Raw genomic sequence first — 22,224 nt, forward strand, 5'->3', positions numbered from 1 at the left:
TGGTTAGAGTTTCACTTAAGAGCAATGTATTAATTCCATTTTTTTTTCCACAATGTGTTACTTAAAAATCCAAAAGCTAGTTTAGCTTAGGATATAAAGCTATTTTTACACTGAAATACAGTTTTCAAAGTAAATGCATTAGACATGCAGATGGCCAGTTGAAATTATGTTCCAGTGATAACTGTTGAGTACTGTCCTTACACATTTGCTATGTTCTGCTCTCAGTTACCTCCTTTTAAACAATAGCATATGGAGACATAAGGTACACAATACAAACATTCTTTCTCCTCTGCCGAAAGAGAAATTACGAGTTTACCTATACTACAATCCCATGCAGTTTACAATGACCGGGCCCAATCTAGATATTTATGCAACACGATATAGACCTTTCCCATACCTTCTTCCAGCATCTTTATGTTTTAGTGCCTTTTAAAAGTATTATAAATTTATAAATCAAGCAATATATTTCCTATACATCTCCAAGAGAGGTTCAGATTATATTATCCGCATTTCTACTAATGCCGACATTTCCTCGGGATCTTGCCTGCCATGCTCCATCCCTTATCTCCAAGGATTTCCTACATGACACACACTTGTTAAAAAAGCAGTAAACATAACAAGCAAAGAAACTTTCCAGAGTAACACACATTTTTCACTGGCTAACAACTTGTCTCCCTCAGATCAGAAGAAACCAGTGAAGCTGGTCCAAGAATTCTTGAAGGAAAAAGGAAGCCCAAAGCTTTATTTGTTAAAGAGCTTACTCCACATAGCACAGCAGTCTGGATTCAGCAAACTCATGATGAACAAATTACAGAAAGAAGTGTATGTATTCATGTTCCATCTTTTCCATCTGGATATATCGCAGGCAGAAGAGACCCACTACCCACTGCTTTCCATCCACAACGCTCAACCTCATTATTTCACGATTGCACAGAAAAGGGCACTGAGCAGCTTGTTCACACCTGCACGTTCAGTAACCAGAGAAAGCAAATTAGCAGCTCAGTTCTCATTTTACAAAAGGGAGGGACCTCATTCAGCTTTTCTGGCAAGTCACATTAGAGAAATCCCCAAGGTCAATGCTCCCAGCCGCCTGCTCCTCTCCACTCTGCTGGAGGTGACCCTGTGGCACAGTGGGTCACATGTTGGCTCCTGCAGCACCCCGCATCCCAGGGTCTGACGAAGTCCCAAGCAAGACATTCCCACACATCTCTGCTGAAGGTCCCCCGTGCCCTTTAATGCTCTGGGCTGGCAGCAACTTGCAATGCCTCATGAAAACCAATAGAAAAATACTTCCCCCAGAGCACAATCTGTCAGAGGATAATTCATTTACGACTTCGCTGAACGAGTCTCAGGGCACCGAGGGCTTCCTGGCCAGCAGGAAGAATTATTCAAATCCTACTTGACTTCTTCCCCCCTCCCTTTCTTTTACTTTGCCTATGCTGCCACCATAAGCTGAAGCCACTGTTAATAACCAGCCACTTTGTCCTACTTATTTTCCTGACAGGGTCAAATCCTACTACACATGCCACGTCCTGTTTATTTCTGAAGTTCTCTAGCAAGCCAGCTGCTCTGCAGTTCACTTTCCTCTATCACATATACACAAAACTGCATACACTATGTCCCAATAAAACAGCTTTTAGACAGTCAACAACACTTTGGTCACTATGTAATCGATTTAAATACTTGGATTTCGTGCACTGTTTTCAGAAACTCGGAGGTTTAACATGTCGTCTGATTAATCACACATGCAACCCAGGTTATGAGAGATCTGCAAAAATTTGTTTCAGGAATTAGGAAAAAAAAAAAAACCCAAACACGAGAGAAATATTTGGCATAGCTCTGTGCCCTAAAGTCCTGAAATATTTATAATGCTACTGGACCACAGGAGCTAGCGCTGCCACCCTCACGCATTCAAAAACCATGAGTCAGGCCCTAGAAATAAGGAGTGTTTTTTAATCTCACAATCTTAACGCCAAGATACACTCTGAGGTTTCGTTGGGTTTTTCAACTTACTTTTCTTGAATCTTCAATGCAACACTGAGGGATTATTTCAATGACTTAAATCGAATCCAGATTTTGACACAGGCGCATCAATGCAAATGACTGGGAGCCGAAGAGCACCCTCTCATCGCTCCCCTCCCAAAAGTTCACGGTTATGGTGACATTCAAGAATGACACCGGCAAGAGTAACTCACTAAAATCTCAATGGGAGCAATCATCCCACAGACCACTGCTTGGAATGGCTGCTTTAGGAATACCACTTCTCCAGTGTGCCAGAAGACGGCAAAAGAGGTCAAGGACGGCTATGGGTGGTCCTCAGTAATGTCCAGCTGGGGTTACTGGTGAGGATCTCAAAGCACTTCCTCCTCCTTATGGGATGACTGGCAAAACAAACTCGGCTCTGTTGTACTGCAGTGTGGCCCCTCCGATGACATAGATGTTGGCTCCATTTTAGTTCAAGCCTCTCAAAAACAACTCAACCTTTACTCTTCCTCCCAGTGTGAAGAAAAAGGATGGGGATGGCCAAAGTGGTATCTTTTGGGTGATTTTTAACCATCACTTTGCTTTTAGCCTGCATTTATTGCTGAACACAGATCAACTCAAGGAAGCCGCTACTTTTTTAAAAAAGCTGTTTTGCCCTATTGCATTGTAACAGCCTCATGGGCAAGTGAAGCTTAAACCCTCTGTGCTCTCCTGAATCAGAACAGCCCAAAGTGGCTGCAGGAAGGGAGCTGCTACTGTTGCCATGAAGCTGGGAGAGCAGCAGGGATCTTGTGGCAGGCTCCAAAAGGCAGCACCATGCACGGGGCAGCAAGAAACTGAAATACGTAGATGAGTCTACATGCCCAGGGCGGTCACACATCTGTCAGGAGACTGAAAGCCAGAAGATCCACCTCTAGACCCATCTTACCACCTCCCACGTAACACCAGCTACAGAATTTTCCCTAAAGAAGCCAACAGTGCTTTTTGGGCTGGCAACCCAAAGCATACACGTGCTGCTGACAGCAACTATGCTTGTTCAGGAATCCAGTGGCATCCAACTGCTTTCTGCTGTACAAAAGAGCCGCTTGTTTCTCAAAGCATTTCATAGAATTATAGAATAGTTTGGGTTGGAAAGGACCTTTAAAGGTCTAGCCCAATCCCCCTGCAAGGAGAAGGGACATCTCCAACTAGATCAGGTTGCTCAGAGCCTCATCCAACCTGGCCTTGAATGTTTCCAGGGATGAGGCATCTACGACCTCTCTGGGCAACCTGTTCCAGTGTTCCACCACCCTCACTGTAAAAGATTTCTTCCTTACATCCAGTCTAAATCTACCTCCCTCTGTTTTAAAACCATTACCCCTCATCTTGTCACAACAGGCCCTGCTGAAGAGTTTCTCCCCATCTTTCCTGTAGGCCCTCTTTAGGTACTGGAAGGCTGCTATAAGGTCTCCCTGGAGCCTCCTCTTCTCCAGACTAAACAGCCCCAACTCTCTCAGCCTGTCCTCATAGGAGAGGTGCTCCAGCCTTCTCATCATCTTCGTGGCCCTCCTCTGGACTCGCTCCAACAGGTCCACATCCTTCTTATGCTGGGAACTCCAGAACTGGACACAGTACTCCAGGTGGGGTCTCACCAGGGCAGAGTAGAGGGGGAGAATCACCTCCCTCAGCCCGCTGGCCACGCTTCTCTTGATACAGCCTGGAATGTGGTTGGCTTTCTGGGCTGCAAGCAAGTATTGCCAGCTCATGATGAGCTTCTCATCCACCAGCACCCCCAAGTCCTTCTCCTCAGGGCTGCTCCCAATCTATTCTCTCCCCAGCCTGTATCTGTGCCTGGGATTGCCCCGATCCACGTGCAGGACCTTGCACTTGGCCCTGTTGAACTTCATGAGGTTGGCACGGGCCCACCTCTCCAGCTTGTCCAGGTCCCTCTGGATGGCATCCCTCCCCTCCAGCGTGTCGACAGCACCACACAACTTGGTGTCATCAGTGAACTTGCTGAGGGTGCACTCTGTCCTGCAACTAAACCAATAAAGCAAAAGCTACCATACAGCCTTGCTTTTCTGATTAAACAGAAACCCAGTACTGGGCACAGTAAAGCCAGGACATACTACAGTCTGGCAAGGACTGGCACAGTAAGGAAAAACTGGAAGGAAAAGGATGATTACAGACTTACAATGCAGTACTTAGGCAATTCAAAACAGAGGTAAGATACCCCTATAAATACTTACACCGTCTGGTATACAGAGTAGGAAAGCTTTAGTCTTTTGTCATTTGGAGCTTTCTGACAAATATCTTATATATTTTATTTTAATAGTTTTGTGAGCTTTTGTAGTTGGGGGATGGGGGGTGATACCTAGCTTGTATTATCTCCTTCACTCCTATCCCATCACACACTTCTCTGAATCCTAAACCCTCTTAATGACACAAATAGGAATGGCTTCTGAACAGCATTTCTATTAAATGATAACTAACAGCAAAAATCCCTGGTAGACTTATTTCAGCAGTAAGACAGATGTCCTCAGGCTAAGGAAAGCAAGGGGGGAAAAACTGAAGGCAGTACAAATCATATTCCTGCAAAATTACCTTCCTCTGTATGGTAAAAGAAAAACAGGCAACAAATTGAAAGACTCAAACCTACTTGGCAGAAACTCAAAAAATGGCACTAGAAAACCAAATCTGATTCAGTTCGAGTGGTTAGCAAACTTAAATGCTGAAATGAGGTATTTCCTAACTCATAATGCCCATTGCTATGCATTTTGTTTCCCAGAATTGATACCAATATTACAAAAATGTCATTGCATCTAAGTCTAAACTATTTGCATGCTGCCCCTCTCAAGTGTACACTTCCCCTGAAGCACAGCAGATAAGCATTCCACAAAGCTCCTCTTTATTCCCTTATTTGGGATAACATTTTTCTTCATAAAGGACCTCATCTTACGAAGTCCCACTTCTCCCCCATATTGAGCCCCCTCTAAGTCATACAGGAGTTTCAGTGAGTCCCTGCTGTAGGATGAAGGCTGACTTGTATGAGGTGATCATCATCAGGACAAAGCAGGACAGGAGAACCTCTACAAAACCTTGTTTGGGAGCCTAGGTTCTTTCCTAAAGAGAGCAACAGAAGTCAGAGAGTCGGAATGGGGTAATTACTGAGCTAACCAAACACATATAGATTAGAACATGCAATAAAACCAAGTACTGAGTTGCACACATGGCCAGCAAGTGACAGAGGAGGCGTTCGGAGCTACCAGAAGCACTCAAGACACTCCACTCCATTGATGAGGTCAGGAGCCAGCTGATGTCAACAGCTGGCTACAGTGTCCAGAATCATGTACTTAAACCCATCTGGCTCCATCATCATGCCAAAAGCATGCCCTACATCTGCAAGGAGGAAGCAGAGGGGAAAAAAAACCCAGCAGTTCAGCCTTTTCCAGCAGCAGCAGATCGCAAAGTAAAGCATCAACACTGACTGGTGTGCCCTAAATCTTTACTTTGACTGCTGTAATCTGAGTTTCCTGTGGGCAATTTCCAGTTATTTAATCCTACACCATCCAGGACAGAGTTATAAACTGATCTGGGCTGTCAGCTGCAACAGCAGCAGTTTTCATCAGGTCAGGTATCAAAACAAATTAATGTCATCTGAAGTTTTAATAATCAGCAGTTTCTACATTTTAAAGTTCAAGTGTAGATGTGTCAATGGAAGAAAATACTCTCACAGAGGAGCTACTCAACCAGCCAGAGAGTATCATGTTCCCTCTGACATAAGAGGGATGATGATACTTTTATCCAGAGATATTGCAAGAATTCAAATCTCCAAGATTTAAGCGCACACCTCAAGGAAACCATCTTCAGGTTTTAACATTGAAAGTGAATTGCATTTTCGACATATACATTAAATTTATTCTTTCAGTCAAAAGACTACTCACCTATATTTTGTTCACAAGCTCAATTACTTTAGTTCAGAAGAGACAGTTTTACAAGACTAGCCAAAAAAGGACCTGCTCTGAGGTACTAACTCTAGCTTAAGAGTGCAATAATTGCATACTGCAAAGAGAGATAAAGGAACAGAGCATCTCTACAGCATTTTCACAGCAAGGCATAGTAAAGCATGACCACATACCTAATACGAAAAGACTCCTCATACCCAAATGCTACTAAACCACCTCATTTAGGTGGTTTTAGTGACAAATTGACTGGCTGGTCAAAAGTCTGTTTCTAACCTAGCTCTCAGGATGTCATACAAACATCTCTGCTCTCTTATGGCTAACAACCGCTGGCTAATGCGTCTTTGAGAGAAAGTAGAAAGTTGTCTGGGAAAGGTCAAACATCTCCTCCAGGCAAGTAAAAGTTTCTTTCCTTCTGGTAACAAGTCTGAAGGCCCAACACTGCAGGGTGCTGAGCAGCAATGCACACAACATAGGCTGTCTTAAGCAAGAGTCATCTTATGGAGACAACTTACACACCTAAAATTGCACTTTGGCTCAAGTGTTTTTGCAGCACCAAGGCTTGAGTTCTTGGCATTTACAGGATTATGCTTGATCTGCACAATAGCAAAATAATTTAATTTACAAATTGAATATGCTCTCAAAGGAGCTTCATGTAAGCCCCTCACTACAATGACTTTTGCTTATAGCCAGTTGCCAAAATATGACAGCTGGAAAGTGGAGAGAACAGACTGTATCCATAGCTGACAAAAACTACAACTTAATAAGCATTCAGTGGCAGTTTTCACAGTTTAGTACCCTGACAGACAGACATGTCCTAGCAAGCCTGGATTCGGCTTTTCGTATGATCCCCAGGTATCTGTCCCCACCATTGTGCCAGCAGCCCCAGCTCCCACGGCCAAGCCTGCTGGGCTGAGTGAGCCTCTGCCGCACCAGTCCCACCTACTATTCCTGCTTAGGGCACTTGAGAGACGAAGGGTTTCATCTGTGGAGTTGGCTTTCAGCTCCAACATGGAGATGCAAGCACAGGTTTTCTTCTGCCAGCCTTCTTCAGCCAGTGATTACCATTGACAGAGGGGTGGGGGCCAGTTCACGTGCAAGAAAAGTGTTAGGTATTACATGAGCTTATTCCCATTTTAATGAACTGACAGCGTTTGGGGTTTTTTTTTCCCTCCCCCACATCTCTGTACATTAAGAAGAGATTTAAAGAGGACAGGAACTCAGGCTGCCAGTTCTGAACAAAAATGTTCAACAGCTAGAGTTTCCACAAAGGTGATATAATCTTTTTTAATAATATACATCTTTATGTCTGCATTTTGCACATTTACAGCATTTTGCCTTTGCTCTACAGAATTCCTTTTAAAAAAAAAATCTCAAATGTGATTACTGCCAATACATCATACTTAATGGAGACACTTTCTTGAAGATCATTTTCTTCACAGTTTTAATAAATTTTGGGTGTAAGAATATCTAAAGATGATCCAGTTACGTCCATAAACACAAAAGTTTTACCCCCTGAAACCGATACACTCTACATTAACCCAGGCTTACCATCTAAATCACTATTTAAGCCTTCAAAAGAACTATCAAATAATTAACACAAAATAAATGTTGCTGTTACCTTCCCATAGTAAGTACTCCACATTGTGCAATCACTCGTTAGGGAAAGAACTAGATACGGCACTAGGTCATCCCTTAATATAGACCAGGGTAAGACAAACTTCTTTCGTATCCAGTTAACATGCAAACTATTTGACCTTTCCAACAGGACTCCTAAAGACCTGGCAAGATCCACTTTTTAGCCTATGGAACTTCACACAAGGCATTACATTTCACTTCAGAGCTTTGTTACAGGCACAGCTGACAGCAATTGCAAGAGTTCATATTTGCAAATACTTTAAACTATCAGGTGCCATTTTCTCTTGCTTTTACTCTTAGTAAGCTTAACTGTTTAAGCTCAAGTTTCTAATACAAGACTAACTCAGAATGAGATAGAAACTACAATAATAATCTGTGATAGAAAAATACTGTGGACTATTCTACTTGAAGTTTTCTGGCCTACATTAGAAGAAAAAACACCAATCTCTGAAGCATCTTCCTGTTCTGAGCAGGGACTCAACACCTGGTGCGTCTTGAAGGTTGACAGTGTAGAGGCAGAACAGCCACCCAGGTGTCACAGAATTAATTTCACTCCAAGTTTTCTGGATTGTAAAACACTGAAGACTACTGTTTTCCCTGTTAAGTAAAAATAAGGGACTGAGAGCAGAAGTCTCTTGGCGCTCTGTTGCCCCTAACCACACGTGACACCGAAACTACTGAATATATTCCATTGGTGCACCACTTAGTAATCTGCTCTGAGGATGTGCATCATGACACAGTCTTCAATTTATATCATACTGTTTTGTCCCCCTACTACCTCCCTGCTTGTGTCAGTGGACACAAGAGGCTATCTGGTGGGAACTGCTCTGGTTTCAAAGTGACAAAAGATGAAAAGCTACTGTACTAATAGGACACCACCCCATTAGCTGACAGTGTTGAAAGATGACTGATGAATGAAGCGGAGAAATGGAACAAGAGAATGGGAATACCCCTGTGCAGTGTTACGCAAATTATTTAAATCAGGCTTTTTACAGTCTGTCCAGTAAGGGTGGCCGCCATTCTCCGACTTGAAACCTTAGATCCATTCTGCAGAAGCATTTACTGGCCTCAGACATATGTAGCTGGCTGGTGCTTGAGTAGCAGTCGGGCTCAGAGTAGCACCTGCCTCTCCTCACAGCTGTACCAAACCTAACAGCATCCACATTTTGTTTCTCTCTTCCTCTGTTGCCTCTTCCTTCTTTTCTGTGCACTTCATTTCCACACGTATCTAATTTTAAGCAAGTCATTAGAGAGGCTGCTCTTACAGCACAAACACAGCACAAGCTCCTAGTGCCTTCTTTTTTTTTTTCCCTTCTCTTAAGAAGAGACTGAATTGCCACAGCACAGCATTACCAGCATGACCACACTCCTGAAAAAAAAAACTTTTCAAGAACACTTCCTGGAAGCAAAGTAATAACAAACCCGATCTACCAGCAAACTTTTCTGAGAAGACCATCATAGCCCTAATCTAGACCAGTGTAGCCCAGAATCACCTACCTGTCGGCATACTTACAGCAGTAGCTTGTCTGCATTTAAACCAGACTAGCGGAGTTAGTGATGCTCAACCTCTTACCCATGAGCTCCATCTTCAGCATCACACATCAGAGCAGCAGGACAATACAAGCTCCTTAACACAATCAAGGCTTTAAATCAGCATGGTAACTGAAGCTACTTGCACCTCAAAGGACTCTGCGCCCAAAGTTCATAGCCTTTTTCTTCCACCCTAGCTCTCCTAAGAAAAGACAGTACCTCTTTCTGCAAATTCAGCTTGAGGACCTCTTATAGTAAGGGAACCTGAACAGAAACTTTTGTGACATTTTCCCTACTTTTACTATCCTGAAGACTTGAGTCACTCAAAGTCTCATGTAACACTGCGCGTAGCAGTAGCCTCCTTCCTTCTGTCTCTATTCTTGTAATAGCCACCTATGGAAGTAAATGCACTTCTATTTCTCACATTTGTTTAAACAAACGCCAGCCTCAATTTTTTTTTGTCTTTTTGACCACTGGCAGGAGGAATATCACCTTTCCCATGTTTCCACTGCTTTAGGCACACGACAGATAATTTTCTCCCACACTTTCCCTTATATTGATAACATATGAAATCTATTCTTAAAAAAGGCAAAACAAATGAAAGAAAATAAGCCAACAATGTTATCTCCTGGCTCCATACCAAAGCCAAACAAACAAACCTTTCAACACCATGTCTCTCCTCACAATGCCTTCTGATAGCCATCGGCCAATGAATAATGAGAAAAACAGTTACACTAAAAATAGATTCTCCAAAGTGGGGAAGTTGACAGAAGTTGTCAGGCCTCCAGGGCTAGATATTCGCAAAGAAAACATGCCTAATTTTTTTGCAGTTACTATTCAATAAATGGTCCTGCTTTTCGGCCTCTGGAAGGACTGCCAATTTTGCATCTGCTCTGAACACCTAATCAGAGTTTATTTTTTCACTGCATCTGTCTTTGAGAAGCAGACACTGCAAACAAATACTTTACTTTTTCCATCATGAAATATTTAGCTTGTACCCCTCATGCTGTAACTAAGCTGTCACTTACAAGGGGAAAAAGAGTTACCAGCACTTTTTAATGTAAAAAGAGTACGTTCTCACATCACACCAGATATCCCTCAGCTACAAGCTCCTTGGTTCCTTTTTCCCTCCAGTATAGCCAGCTTCACTTTTGGGGGAATGACATCAGTAGATGAACTATTTTAAAATAAGTTAGCTTCCTACTTGGTCTGAGGAGGCTGTCTGACAAATAAGGTCACGAAGAGACAAGATGCAGACACTTCTGCCTCTTCTTCCCCACGCCCTCCCTTCTTCCCAAGCCTTCTCCATTGATGGTCTGCCTTGCTTTAAACTGCATAGCAGAATAGACAAGGGAAGGAAAACAAATGGTCAGGGGAAACATAGCCCTTTTCCCAGTTTTCAGCACAAGGAGGTTAAACAGCAGTGGGAAAAGAGGCAATTGGAAAATTACGTCTGTACCAACTGATCTCTCTTTCCATCTTCAAGTTAAACTGAGGAGCTCCCTGAAGGAGGATGTTGCTTGCAGACAACTGTGCAAACTCTGAAGCACTAACCGGGACTCTTAGGACTTTCAGAAAACTTGCTCATATTAAACCACTTGTGCAGCTGGTAGCTTTATAACTGTCCATACTCCACTCGGTTCCCAAAGAAAAACCTCTGCTCCTTCAGAACGCGGTGCGGAGAGGACACAGACTTTGGCACTGGTGGCTCATTTGTCATTCTCAGTATTTATTTTTTTTTCCAGTAAACCACATCTTGTAAACAGAATTATGTCTTGGCTAATCCCATCCATTTCATAAGCACTGATAGCTCCTGTGAAATGCAGCATTTATTACCCTAGGAGCAGGACCAGCAGGTAATGGCTGTGACGTCTGCCGGTGTCTCTGACCCCGTGCCAGGAAGCTGCAGTAGAGGAACACAACTTCAGCTGTATTTTGTCCAAAGCATCACAACTCGGTAGCAAATCAAATCAGCACAGCAACGCCAGCAGCTGCCAGCTAGGGTTTAGTTAGTAGTTCTCAGTAGCTTCCAGGATGAAGCATAAAGTTACCGACACAATTATCACTGGCCAGCCCAGCAGTTGTTCTAGAATCTGTCCTATTTCACATGTCTGCTTGAAAGACCATTTCCCCATATTCCCCCACTGCAATAATTTATTTCATACTTACACAGAACTTGATTTTACTGGAAATAACACATATGGCTTAATAAAATAACTCACCGAAACACAAGAGCAAGAGGCTCGGCCAGACTTTAGTCAATCAAAGCTGACAAGCTCTAGGTCTATTCAAAGCATCATTTTCCTTTATTCTCTTCTCATTAACATTATTTTCACAGGTGTTAATGACTTAATATTTGGAGCAAGCTATTTTAAAGAAGATCAAGCTAATCATACATGCTCCATCCACATGGACAACTTGCTGGGTAACCATGTATGTACCTGGTCAGGAAGGAAGAAAAGCAGAGAGCAGAGAAGACAACTCCTCTGATAGTGAGGACCCCCTGACACCAGCATGAAGAGTGTCAGTATGCTCATCTGGGACAAATATTGAGCAGCTGATGTGCTGCACATGCATTCTCTGCCTCATGCCAAGGTGGACTGCTCTCCCACCTGCTCCCTGGGTGTACTGCTCACCAATAGATTCATTATCATGAGTCCTCCATCCACTACAAGCTTGTGACAAGACAGAAACACATACTTGAAACAGATGACATAATGAAGACTGAAAAAGTACAAAAAGATGGGGCTATTTCTAAGGGGTTTTTTTTTTGTTAGTTGGTTTTGGTTTTTTGAAGAGGCAAAGTGACTGGTGAAGCAGGAGGAAACTGGGGTGCGGGAAACACGCTGAAAGAAGTAGAGAACTAGGGCTGTCAGTTAGGTCAAGCATTTCAAGAAGATCATGTTCCATTTAATTATTACAGGAGGAGAAAGACAAATAGTGAAATATCTTCTGAAGGAAGATGGCTAGAGTTGCCACTAAGATTGAACAAAAAAGTCACTTTCAAATACAAGAAGACATTCTATGTATTTGCATTAGGTAGAAAGATATATATTGCACATAGGCTACATTACTGTTCAGACTACAGCTTCACTTTAGTATTTCCGTTTCTAGTGGTAAATACTGCCATAAAACAAAAACAAGCGCTGTTTAGAGACTGCACTACAAAAACTGATAGGGTACAAACACTCCAAGCATACATTTAGAACAAATATCCAAACCCCTCACAGGTCATCACAACATAACGAATACATCACCAATACCGAACACTATTTATTTCGATCTGCAGAGGACAGCAGTTTTGACAAGTCTAATGCTACAGTCGTGCTTACCGAGTTTATCTGGTTAGGTTAATTAAGCAATGGGAATTCACCAACTCCCCAAAAAGTAAAGCAAATATAATGTTACTTCAAACTCAAAAGAAGTATGTATTGTTTTAAAAGCTACTGTGTTGCACATAAACAACACAGACCATGTTATAGATATCATTAACCCCAAATTCTGTATATATAATACTTAGCATGTCCAAGAGCCACTCCAGGAATCCTACCTAGCAGCACATTTGGATTACTTTATCTCTGAAACTGCATTTCCTTATTCTAATTCAGTAGAAGAAACAAACTCTTGCACAAGCAAATCCAGAGGGCAAAGATCTATTGCGTGTAGGTCAATGTTATTGCCAAACTAGATATAACCCTAGTGTCAGCAGGATTTATCCAAGACCACAGATCTATATGGATATCAGCAATAATCCCTCATTATTGGCAATCGTGATTAAAACCAAAATAATTCAGTTGCAATTCTTCTGGTCCAATAGCCTTTTTTAACCCAGCTGGTGTTTTAGCAGAACATCCTGCAACCTTGAAATAAATTTTTTTTTTAAATAATTGAGAAACAAGGAGGACCCATGATGTAAATCTTATAGCGTAGCCAACACTCAAAGTGTTGGGACAATGCCTCCCAAATCTACCAGGCGGAGGATGGAGATGCCTATTAAAATAGCTGCCTTTTCAGTGGTCTGTGTTGATTCAGAAGCAATCAGTTCATTCATACAAAGACAACTGCATTACGGTAAACGTCATTTCACATGACTACATATGTCACAGCTAGATGGATAAACATTAAGCTTTTTCTTCACAGCAGGCTAATTGGTCACAGTTTCCCATCTCTCGTTATACAAGGGCCGCTACAGAGCAAACCACCTGGAAGCCCTACAGTACAGTTACACCAGGTGGCCTGAGCCACTTTAACACTTGGCTGTTCATAAAAGATGTGGATCTACCGCCTCAGCCCACCCTTTATTCCTGGCTGAAGAGTAAAGATCAAATTGTTTTACCTTCAAAGCAGCTGCAAGGTGAGGAGGAGGAGGGCTGTGAGAAGCCACCCCGCTGAAGTACACACAGCAGTTTTGTTGTAGTGATTTGTGCCGCTAACTATAAGGCTATATCCCCAACATCACATATATGACTTACCCTAAGTACAGCTATGTAAGTGTACGTAGCAACTTTAAAGCGCTAAGAGAGCTATATTAAGTGACTGACACAACCCTGCAATAACTGTTGACATCAGTTATGATGTTGCAGCTCGCTTACAATATACTCACTTAGGAAAAATCAAATGTTACTGCTACCCCTGCATTAATGTCAACCCACTACACCTTAGCTGACATTAAGCATTTCAACTGAAGAACACAAAACAGGCTCGTTGTACCTTACGGAGTCAACAAGGAAAACACCCATTTAAACTCTATTCTGTACAAAGCCAAATGACTTACTAAAAACTTTCTCCAAGGGACCACATGAGATTTTAATTTGTTCAAATAATTAGTTGGGTTTTAAAAAAAAAAAAAAAAAAAAAAAAAGAGAAAAAAAAAAAAAAAAAAAAGGGAGACAAGCTTTTCAGATAAACAGTTTCAGAAACCAGTGTATTTTCTAGGCTTTGTAAACTGTACTTTATTTGAACTTAATTTCGAGGAGTTCAAACTAAAGCAGGAAATTAGCCCTCAGCAGCACAGCCAGATTCATCTTCAGCATCTACAGGACAAACTACAAACAAAACAAACTCAAAAAAGTCCACCCTGCCAAAGAACATAATTCTGCTGTCTCATTACTGTTTTGCTAAAATAATTTAATTAGCAGTCTTCAGATACAGGAAGGCATTTATGCTTCATCAGGAAAAGAAGGGCTGGGGAGGAGTGAATGGTACACGCTGTTCCAGCATACCAGGAACACAGCATTGAATTCTTCCAGCTATCGGGCCAAAGCTGGACTGGCCTACCAGAACTAAGCACTCTTCTGATCCAAAGGAAAAAAAAAAAAAAAAAAAAAAAAAAAGAACAGGCAGTCTAATATTTGCACACTCTTAACTCCAAACAAGAAACAGTTCAGCTGAGGAGCAGTGCTGAAGTATAATGGACAAACTGGATATTGTGCAAAATATCCCCCTCCCATGCACAAATTAAAATCCTAAAACTACCCTGGTCCCTACCTTTCATTACATTATGCTCTTGTGGGCATTGACATTGGTCACTAGGGAATCCCATAACCGAGGCTTTTATAGGTAGCTATTTAGGCCAATTCCCCTAGGCTACTCCCTGTGACAGCAGATTTGATTCCTGCAATAAAGTAGCAGTCCAGGCTAATTTCAACATATGTTTCCTTGTCAGAAACTTTCAGATGGAAAGCCTGCTTACAGTGGGACGGCACTCAATCTGTAGGACAGCAGAGACCCCTACAAAAAAGTACTACCCTCTCCTAAAACTAGTTGTTTACTATGGTTTACTGCCGACAGTGCTTAATTGCCCATCAGTGCCTCACACAAGTATCCTATGAAGGCCAGAGCCCACGCTTTTGCAAATCCTTGTCATGAAAGAACTTCTACCATCAAATCAGAAGAGTACTATCTGCATCCCCAGCTCAAATTTCTCATTAGCGTAAAGTAACCAGCTACTGAACAAGAAACCGAATTACAGTTTAGCTTGAAAATCCCTGGCTCAGATATCAGCTCTTTGGCTCAGATATCAGCTGTATTCATCTGTACACAGGCATTTCTCCAGTCCATTTTAGCCATATAAAAATAATTTTGTAGAGCCAAACTGTATTTTAACTTCACCAGCATAATCCATGGGTGGACGGGATAAGCCAAGTCTAAATGAACGGGCAGAGTTTGAATCGCTAGTTGAGATTAGCTAAAAATACCGTCATGATGCATAAACCCAAATAGAAACCTGCTCTGTCTCCCAGGGCAGTATCAGTTCTGCAGTCCCAACAGGTGTAAAAAATAATTCATCTTTGTCACTAAACTATAAGAATATGCAAGAGGGGGAGCAGAGCTGTCGACAGAGCAGGGGCCATTTGTACATAAATGCTTACAAGCTGCAAATCAGATTTAAAGGTGCCAGGCTACAGAGCCATCAGAAGCCAGTTTCTTCACCCAGAGATTTCCAGTGATCCTATAAATTCAATATTGCAAAGTTTGTCCCTATATTTTATACACAAAGTGCTTCAGCCACCTGAGAAAGGCTCTGAAACTCGACCCACACTGAAAGACAAGCCTTCCCTGAAATGGTGGCTTTAAAGTAGGAAACTCATTAGATAGCGCCTGGGTACAAAGATCACATTTGTTTTGACTTAGTTCCTCAAATCGTTTGAATACCAGTTCAGAGCACATACTCTATAAAACGCTCGTGAGAAACTGGCACGTTCACTCAGGCACATACTGATGCTGCTATTTACAGCTATGGTCATTTAAGTGCCTTTTTATTGTAAATAGTGGGATTTGCAAGAACAGACACCAGAAGATCCTCAAGCAGCTAAGAGCTGCTGAATAAACAAGGGTAACACGAGTGACTTCTCCCCACTGCCTCCCATTTGAACTGCAGAGGCTTGGCCCTGCGCAGAAAATTGCCTGTTTCCTGCTGGCCCCCAGCCTCTGCACCTCTGTCTTCTGGGTGGGAGCAGGAAGGAGAATTAAAGGGTGGTTTCTTTTGTTTGCATAAATAACTGCAGATAAGACAACCACTTCAAATGAACATGTCCTTCCTAAGACAATTTTGTTGGAGTCTTCAGACAATAAAGAAGATTTATTCTCCCAGCTTTATCCCTGCTCCCCAATACGCTCCATGCCACATGGCAAGCTGAACCCCAGCATCAGTAATCCATGGTTTTGCACACTTAGGTCCGAAGGTTGCAGGTTGGCCACAGTGTAACAGATACCCACAAACAGGCAAACACACTTACCCGAGAGATAGACAGAGGCATGTTGAAATCCTTGCCCCCTTGAAGTCTGAAACCCCAAGGAGCCGGACCGACCAGAGACACGCTGTAGTTGCTCATGATGTTTAGTATTCAAGGATCAAATCCAATGAATTGCCTGTGGGAGAGGATCAGAGTCTTAATTTAAAGATGATAAAAACAAAAGGCACTGTCTACCGTTCTGAAAGCCTTCTTTCTCTGTCTGTGTTCACCTCCATAATATAAAAACAACCAAAAAACCCACACCAGGTTTGTAGTTACTTGTGTTTTCATTCCTCACGTGTTGTTCTGCTCCGTAACTTAGGAAGAAACATCACTAGGGAACTGGTAAAATGGACTTGGGACTTTGAGAACTTCTGGTACTGAGAGGTTTGACAACTGCTTCTTACTAACAAAATACTGTGTGGGGGAAAAAAGACACCCAACTTTAAAGCTCATCTTAAAAAAAGTCAATGTTGAGACAAGCATGAATTGATAGTATCCCTTTAATCCAAGTATGGAAGAAATTAGCACTACTGGTACATTCATTTCTAACAAAATGAATATCATATGCTGTCATGTCATCATCTCAAAGCTTGTTTCTAAACACATTATGTTCTGACAGCTTCAAAACAATGTCAAAACATCACAACTTTGAAGTTAATCCGAAGAAAATAAAATCCCTGTGACTTTTTTATTTTTATAGCATAGCTTCATACTGGTAGAACAACGCTACAGAACAGATACTCAAACCAGCCCTCAAACGAAAGCTGCGAACTAAAGCAAAATACCCACGGTCACAACTTAACACCGAGGCATGAAAACCCTTTATTAACCCTGAGGCATCTCCCTCCCCTCCCCACAAACGTGGGCAAAAAATTACCTTTAAAAGGCAACCCAGGCACCGAATTGCCGTTCAGCGTCAAAGATAAGGGCTTCGGTTTCACCTCAGCTAAGTAACGTTACAATGACATCTTAGGTAGTGGATCCCGTCTATTTTTGTATGGTTGAAGCCAGGCAGGAGCACACCAGGGCGGGCTGGTGTAAGACTACACCGGGGCACAGCCGGATTCTGTACTCGGACAGGGACATTTAAGGCAGACCTTCCGTCAAGCAGAAGCAAGCGGGCTGCAAACCCCACCAAGCTCTGCAAAAGCCCCTGTTCACACGCTGCAGGGGTAGGGGGCTGTGTGTCATTTTTTCAGAGGTGGTGGATTTTTGCAAAGGCAGCCCAGCCTCGCAGACCTTCAGAGCGGGGCTGTGCAGCAAAGGATATTTGATGTCACCCTCTGAGAAAGCCATCAGTAACACACATTTCTGGGTCCACTTCCCAGACCCACAGAGATCCGCTGCTCAAATCCATTTCTCAATCAAACAGCAAATTTTACTCACGCCGACGGCCACTCAGGTACCCAAAATAGGGCTGCTGGCATTGAGCAGAACAAGAAATATATTAGGAAGTAGAATTTAGAGCTGCTAATAGAGGTGCCTGGGTACCTGGGCAGCTCCTGACGTGCCCCTGCCTCTCGGCATCCAGCAAAGGGGCAGCTCCAACCCTGAGTGCTCACTCAACCCACCCTTAAAAGCCTCAGCGAGCACCCATATACAGAGGAGGCAACACACACCACGGAGCTTTCATGTGGCTGAAGAGGAAAAAGAAAAAAAAAAAAAAAAGAAACAAAAAGCCTCCACCAAGTTTGAGCTAGGACTGGTAGGGGACTCGCTCACCACTAAAGCGAGAACTACAACACGTTTAATTGCTCTGTGCACTGAGTTCCTTATAAAAGAGGATTTTAATCAGCCACAGATTTCTTTCCGTATAAAAATACAAATTCCTGACATTCCCTCTAAATTCCCATCGCAGTGACAGGTCACTATAAATTAGAGACTGCAGAAAAGCAAACCACATCTAGCAATCAGTACGTACGCAGTCCATCCGCACAGGAAAAAGCCTTCACCTCTCCGTTAAAAATGAAGCACTTGTGTAGCCCTTTTTTTTTTTTTTTTTTTTTTTTTTGAGTAACAGCTAGTTACAATAACAGAACTAGGAAAAGATTAAGCTATGTTAGAAAAAGATAGTATTCTTTTGTATTTGTAGCAACTACACACAGGAGGGCAGGGACTGCATACTGAAATGCCATGCATCGCTCTCAGCATCACTCACCTCTCCCTTCTCACCCCCTCGATTCTGGCGGGTCTGCATCTCCAGGCTTAAAGACACCCCAGGATGGAAGAGCAGACAAAGGAGATCTCTCCCAAGTTTAATTTGACAAATTTCTTAAAATATGAAAATATGCTAGAGCAAGATCTAAAAGAGAGTATTGCAACCCGCCAACCCCGCTTCATGGGGGAAACATTGCGCAAACAAACCAGCTAAGGGAGAAATTGTGCAACTCTCGTTCAGATGATCAAAGGCTTGGTGGAAGGGGGAATTTCAAAGCCCAGGCTGAAACGCTCGGCTTCACCCCGCCACCAGGCCACACAGCCCCCGGGGTGGGGGGGCAGGGGATAGCGGAGCCCTCCTGCCCCACGGCTACCGCAGGCAGCCCCACGGAGGGCTGGGTCTCAGCCCAAGGCGTCCCACAGCCCCAACCCCACGGGTGCCACACCGCCTGGGGACCGAGGCACCCCAGCCCGAGCAGCCCCACAGGCACCCCCGCACACCCACAGGTGCCCCACAGCCGCGAGACAGGGCACCCCCGCCGCGCTCCGACAGCCCCCACCCACGACAAACCGCACGCTCCACCTAAAAAAAAAAAAAAAAAAATTAAATAAAAAAATAACATTAAAAAGAAAATGAACTAAAATAAGCTTTAAAAACCCCATCCGACCAGCTGACTTTTTGCTTTCCCCTCCTCCTTTATTTTTTTCTTTTTTTTTTTTTCTCCTCCTCCCCCCTCCCCGCCGCGGCCGGGCCGACACTCACCCCGGCGGTGCGGTGCGGTGCGGTGCGGTGCGGTGCGGTGCGGTGCGGTGCGCGGTGCAGGGTACGCAGCGGCGAGCGGAGGCGCGGCGCGTCTGGCAGGCGGCGGCCCCGTCCCCCCGCTCTTGTGTTCACTTCCGTCCGCCGCCGCCCCTCCCCCGGCCCGGCCCGGCCCGGCCCAGCCCGGCACCGCACCGCACGCAGGGGACGCGACGCGACGGGACGGGCGGGACGGCGGCGCGCAGCGGGGGCCGCAACGGCGCAAAAGCAGCGCTCCCGGGCGGCCCCAATTATTATTTATTTTATTTTTTTAATAGGGAAATGCACGCTTTTTCCCCGCATTGCTCTGCGCACAACTGATCCAGGCGCACCTGTGAAACCCAAGGGCGGGCGGGCGGGAGGGGAGTGCGACGTCTCCGGGGTCCCCCGGCCAGGGGGGAAGGGAAGGGACTGCTGGGCTGGGGAGTGGGGGAGGGCAGGGGAAACAAGGGGGCCTGGCCCCCAAAGTGCCCCCCCGGGCAGCCCCCGCTGTATCAAATGTCCGGTTTCTTCGGTACGCCCCGCACACCGCAGGGGCGGCCTCCCGCCGAGCAGAAAGAGAAAGGGTTTGGCTGGTTTGGGACAGGAGGAGTGAGGGGGCTATACTCGCCTCCCGAGGCACATCAAAGCGGGGAACAGCAGCCAGGCAGTAGAACTGTTCAAGCTAAGAGACAATGCTGGCACAAGAACAAATGGCGGTGAAGCGGCCACCAATAAATTCATCTCAGCAATGAGCAGGGGTCTGCCGGTGAGGAGGAAAGGGAGGTTTCTGGCACAGCCTCTGTGAAGGAGCGGGTGCAAGAAATCAAACCGGTTCTAAGGTGAGGCTCAATCAGGTTATGTTATATGATACGCTCACCTGCGAGCAGAACGGTTATTTAACGCGGAGACCATCGGTTTGACCGTCCGCAGGCTCACCGGGTGGGAAGCAGGACAGGCTCGCCGGGTGGGAAGCAGGACAGGCTCGCTGGGAGGGAGGACAAGGCGAAGATTAAGCTGTAGCCCTTCAGCTTCATCTTTAGCTGCACCACACAGCTAGGTGAGGTTGAAGCATTAAAAGTCATTACGAGTGAAAACGGCCATGGGAGAAATATGCGTCTAACTAACAGTACCATCAGGACTCCAGTTCAAAGGATTTCAATCCCCTCTTCGAGCATGGATTTACTGTGGAGAAAGAGTGCAGAAAAAAAGCTTTAAGTTCTTATTTCACCAGACGACGCAACACACAGTCCTTATCATGGATGGGCCTGCCTCACCCCACTGTCCCCATTCAGGAAGGAGGCACTGTCCCTTGCTTTGGTTGTCACCTGCACGGCCCAGAGCCCGAGTTTGGCCCTGCTGCACCCATGCCCACGCAGGCTACCTCGAGTGGGAGCCCCCAGGCTGGAGGTGATGCTGAGGTAGGAGACCCAAGCCCCAGGTGCCCAGGGCCTGTCCAGTCCTCCGAGCCCCAGTTACATGCACCTTAACGTGGTATTCTAGCATTGTCCCACCAAGCTGTGCGTCTTCTCAGTTGCCGTGACTAGAAAACGTGCATCTCAAACTGCATCTCAAAAATAAAAGCATCTAAACCCCACACTACTGGAGCCAAACCAGTCTGTCAGGAAACTTTCTTCTTTATTGTGCTCTTTTCCTATTAAGTATCTCTAATCAGGCAAAACTGAAAATCCCCATTACACACACAGACTCTCTCACATGATTTTAATTCATGGAGGTAAAAATTCCCCAACACAGCGATTTTTCATTGTGTCACAAGGGCCTTAGGTCACTCCCATGCTGCTTTATTTATTAGAGTAGAAAAAGCTCCAGGACCCCACTCCCCAATGTGACTCATGTGACATCTCCAAGGTCAGCGTGTCCCTGTGCTGACTGCTTGGGTAGCAATCTGCTCCGGGCTCACCAGAGCGCGCAGCCTGCGGTCTTAGCCCGGAATACTGGCCAGCCACAGTACTGAAAAACATCTTTTTCCACCTCAGTTCTCCCAAAACCTTCAGCTTTTCTTGCTGGAGGAGCAGCTTGCCCGAGCTATCTGCACATGCAGCACCTCAGGACCATGTTACATTCATTCATCAGGACTGAAGAAGAACTTGCAGAGAGACTTTTGTTGGAAGGCATTGCCGCAGGTTTCACCCAGCCTGCGTGCACTCTGCGCCGTACCCACCCATCGCAGCCAGGCCAGTGCCACTCCCAGCTCAAAGCTGGCACTCTCCTCTTGAAGCCCGTCACGGCTTTTCTGCGGCGTGATCCGTTCGTGACAAAGGCATATTTTCCTTTGCCTCCAGAGACAGGGCAGAGAAATAAGAGGCAACTTCGAGATCTACCCATTCTTGGTCACTTTTCAAATATTTTCCTCTTTGAGAAAAAGCTTTTCATTAGAGCTGAATAGTGAAATAAGAGATAGCAAATTGAGCAAGAAACCTCAGCAGCAGCCAGAACTGTGGCCTGTCTGTTCGTCCTACCACCACCGTATTTTAGACAGAGCTTGCATTTTTCCCTCCGAACAAGGAAGGAAGAAGTCTGGAAATTAATTAAATGCAGTCGTCAGTGAGCCATGCAGATATAGCCTATCTCAAAATTACTCAGGCACTTAAAGTCTTGTTTAAATGCTAATGAAATGCCTTAGGTGCCAGATAATGGGCACTGCAAAAACTCTGACAGAGAACATCACCTGCGGTCTTGAAGTACAAAAAGGCACTCATAAGTGGGAAAAGCAGCCTATAAATTATGAACAGATTAACAATGCACAGTGAAATGATTCTCAATTAAGCAGCAGTTAATCTAATGTTAGCTTTCTGTGTGCTAAGGCACTGACCTACGCGTTTGCTTTTACTGCGCTGCTACTTTCGCTTTTGCTTTTCCTCTAGAGGTAAAGCCCGTGCAAATATTTACAGGCAGGGTATAGATGGAGTTCAGCGTGAAGTAACCCTCTTCCTAAAGA

The 22,224-nt window shown here is 44.4% G+C and overlaps 1 protein-coding gene across 4 annotated transcripts in view; it reads right to left on the reverse strand.

Annotated features, from left to right (window-relative positions):
• Positions 1–16,818, reverse strand: part of PDLIM5 (PDZ and LIM domain 5) — a 130,893-nt gene extending 114,075 nt beyond the window's left edge. The window contains exon 1 of one of the 4 annotated variants that reach the window (XM_086746127.1): positions 16,331–16,818. In XM_086746127.1, coding sequence (XP_086602253.1) covers positions 16,331–16,426 — 96 coding nt within the window. In that variant the 5' untranslated portion in view covers positions 16,427–16,818. The remainder of the gene's footprint in view (positions 1–16,330) is intronic. The other 3 variants (XM_086746125.1, XM_086746124.1, XM_086746126.1) reach the window with 3 other exon arrangements.
• Between the last annotated feature and the right edge of the window lie 5,406 nt (positions 16,819–22,224).

This window comes from Chlamydotis macqueenii, chromosome 4 (genome assembly GCF_036417535.1).
Source record: "Chlamydotis macqueenii isolate bChlMac1 chromosome 4, bChlMac1.mat, whole genome shotgun sequence".
Classification (NCBI taxonomy): domain Eukaryota; kingdom Metazoa; phylum Chordata; class Aves; order Otidiformes; family Otididae; genus Chlamydotis; species Chlamydotis macqueenii.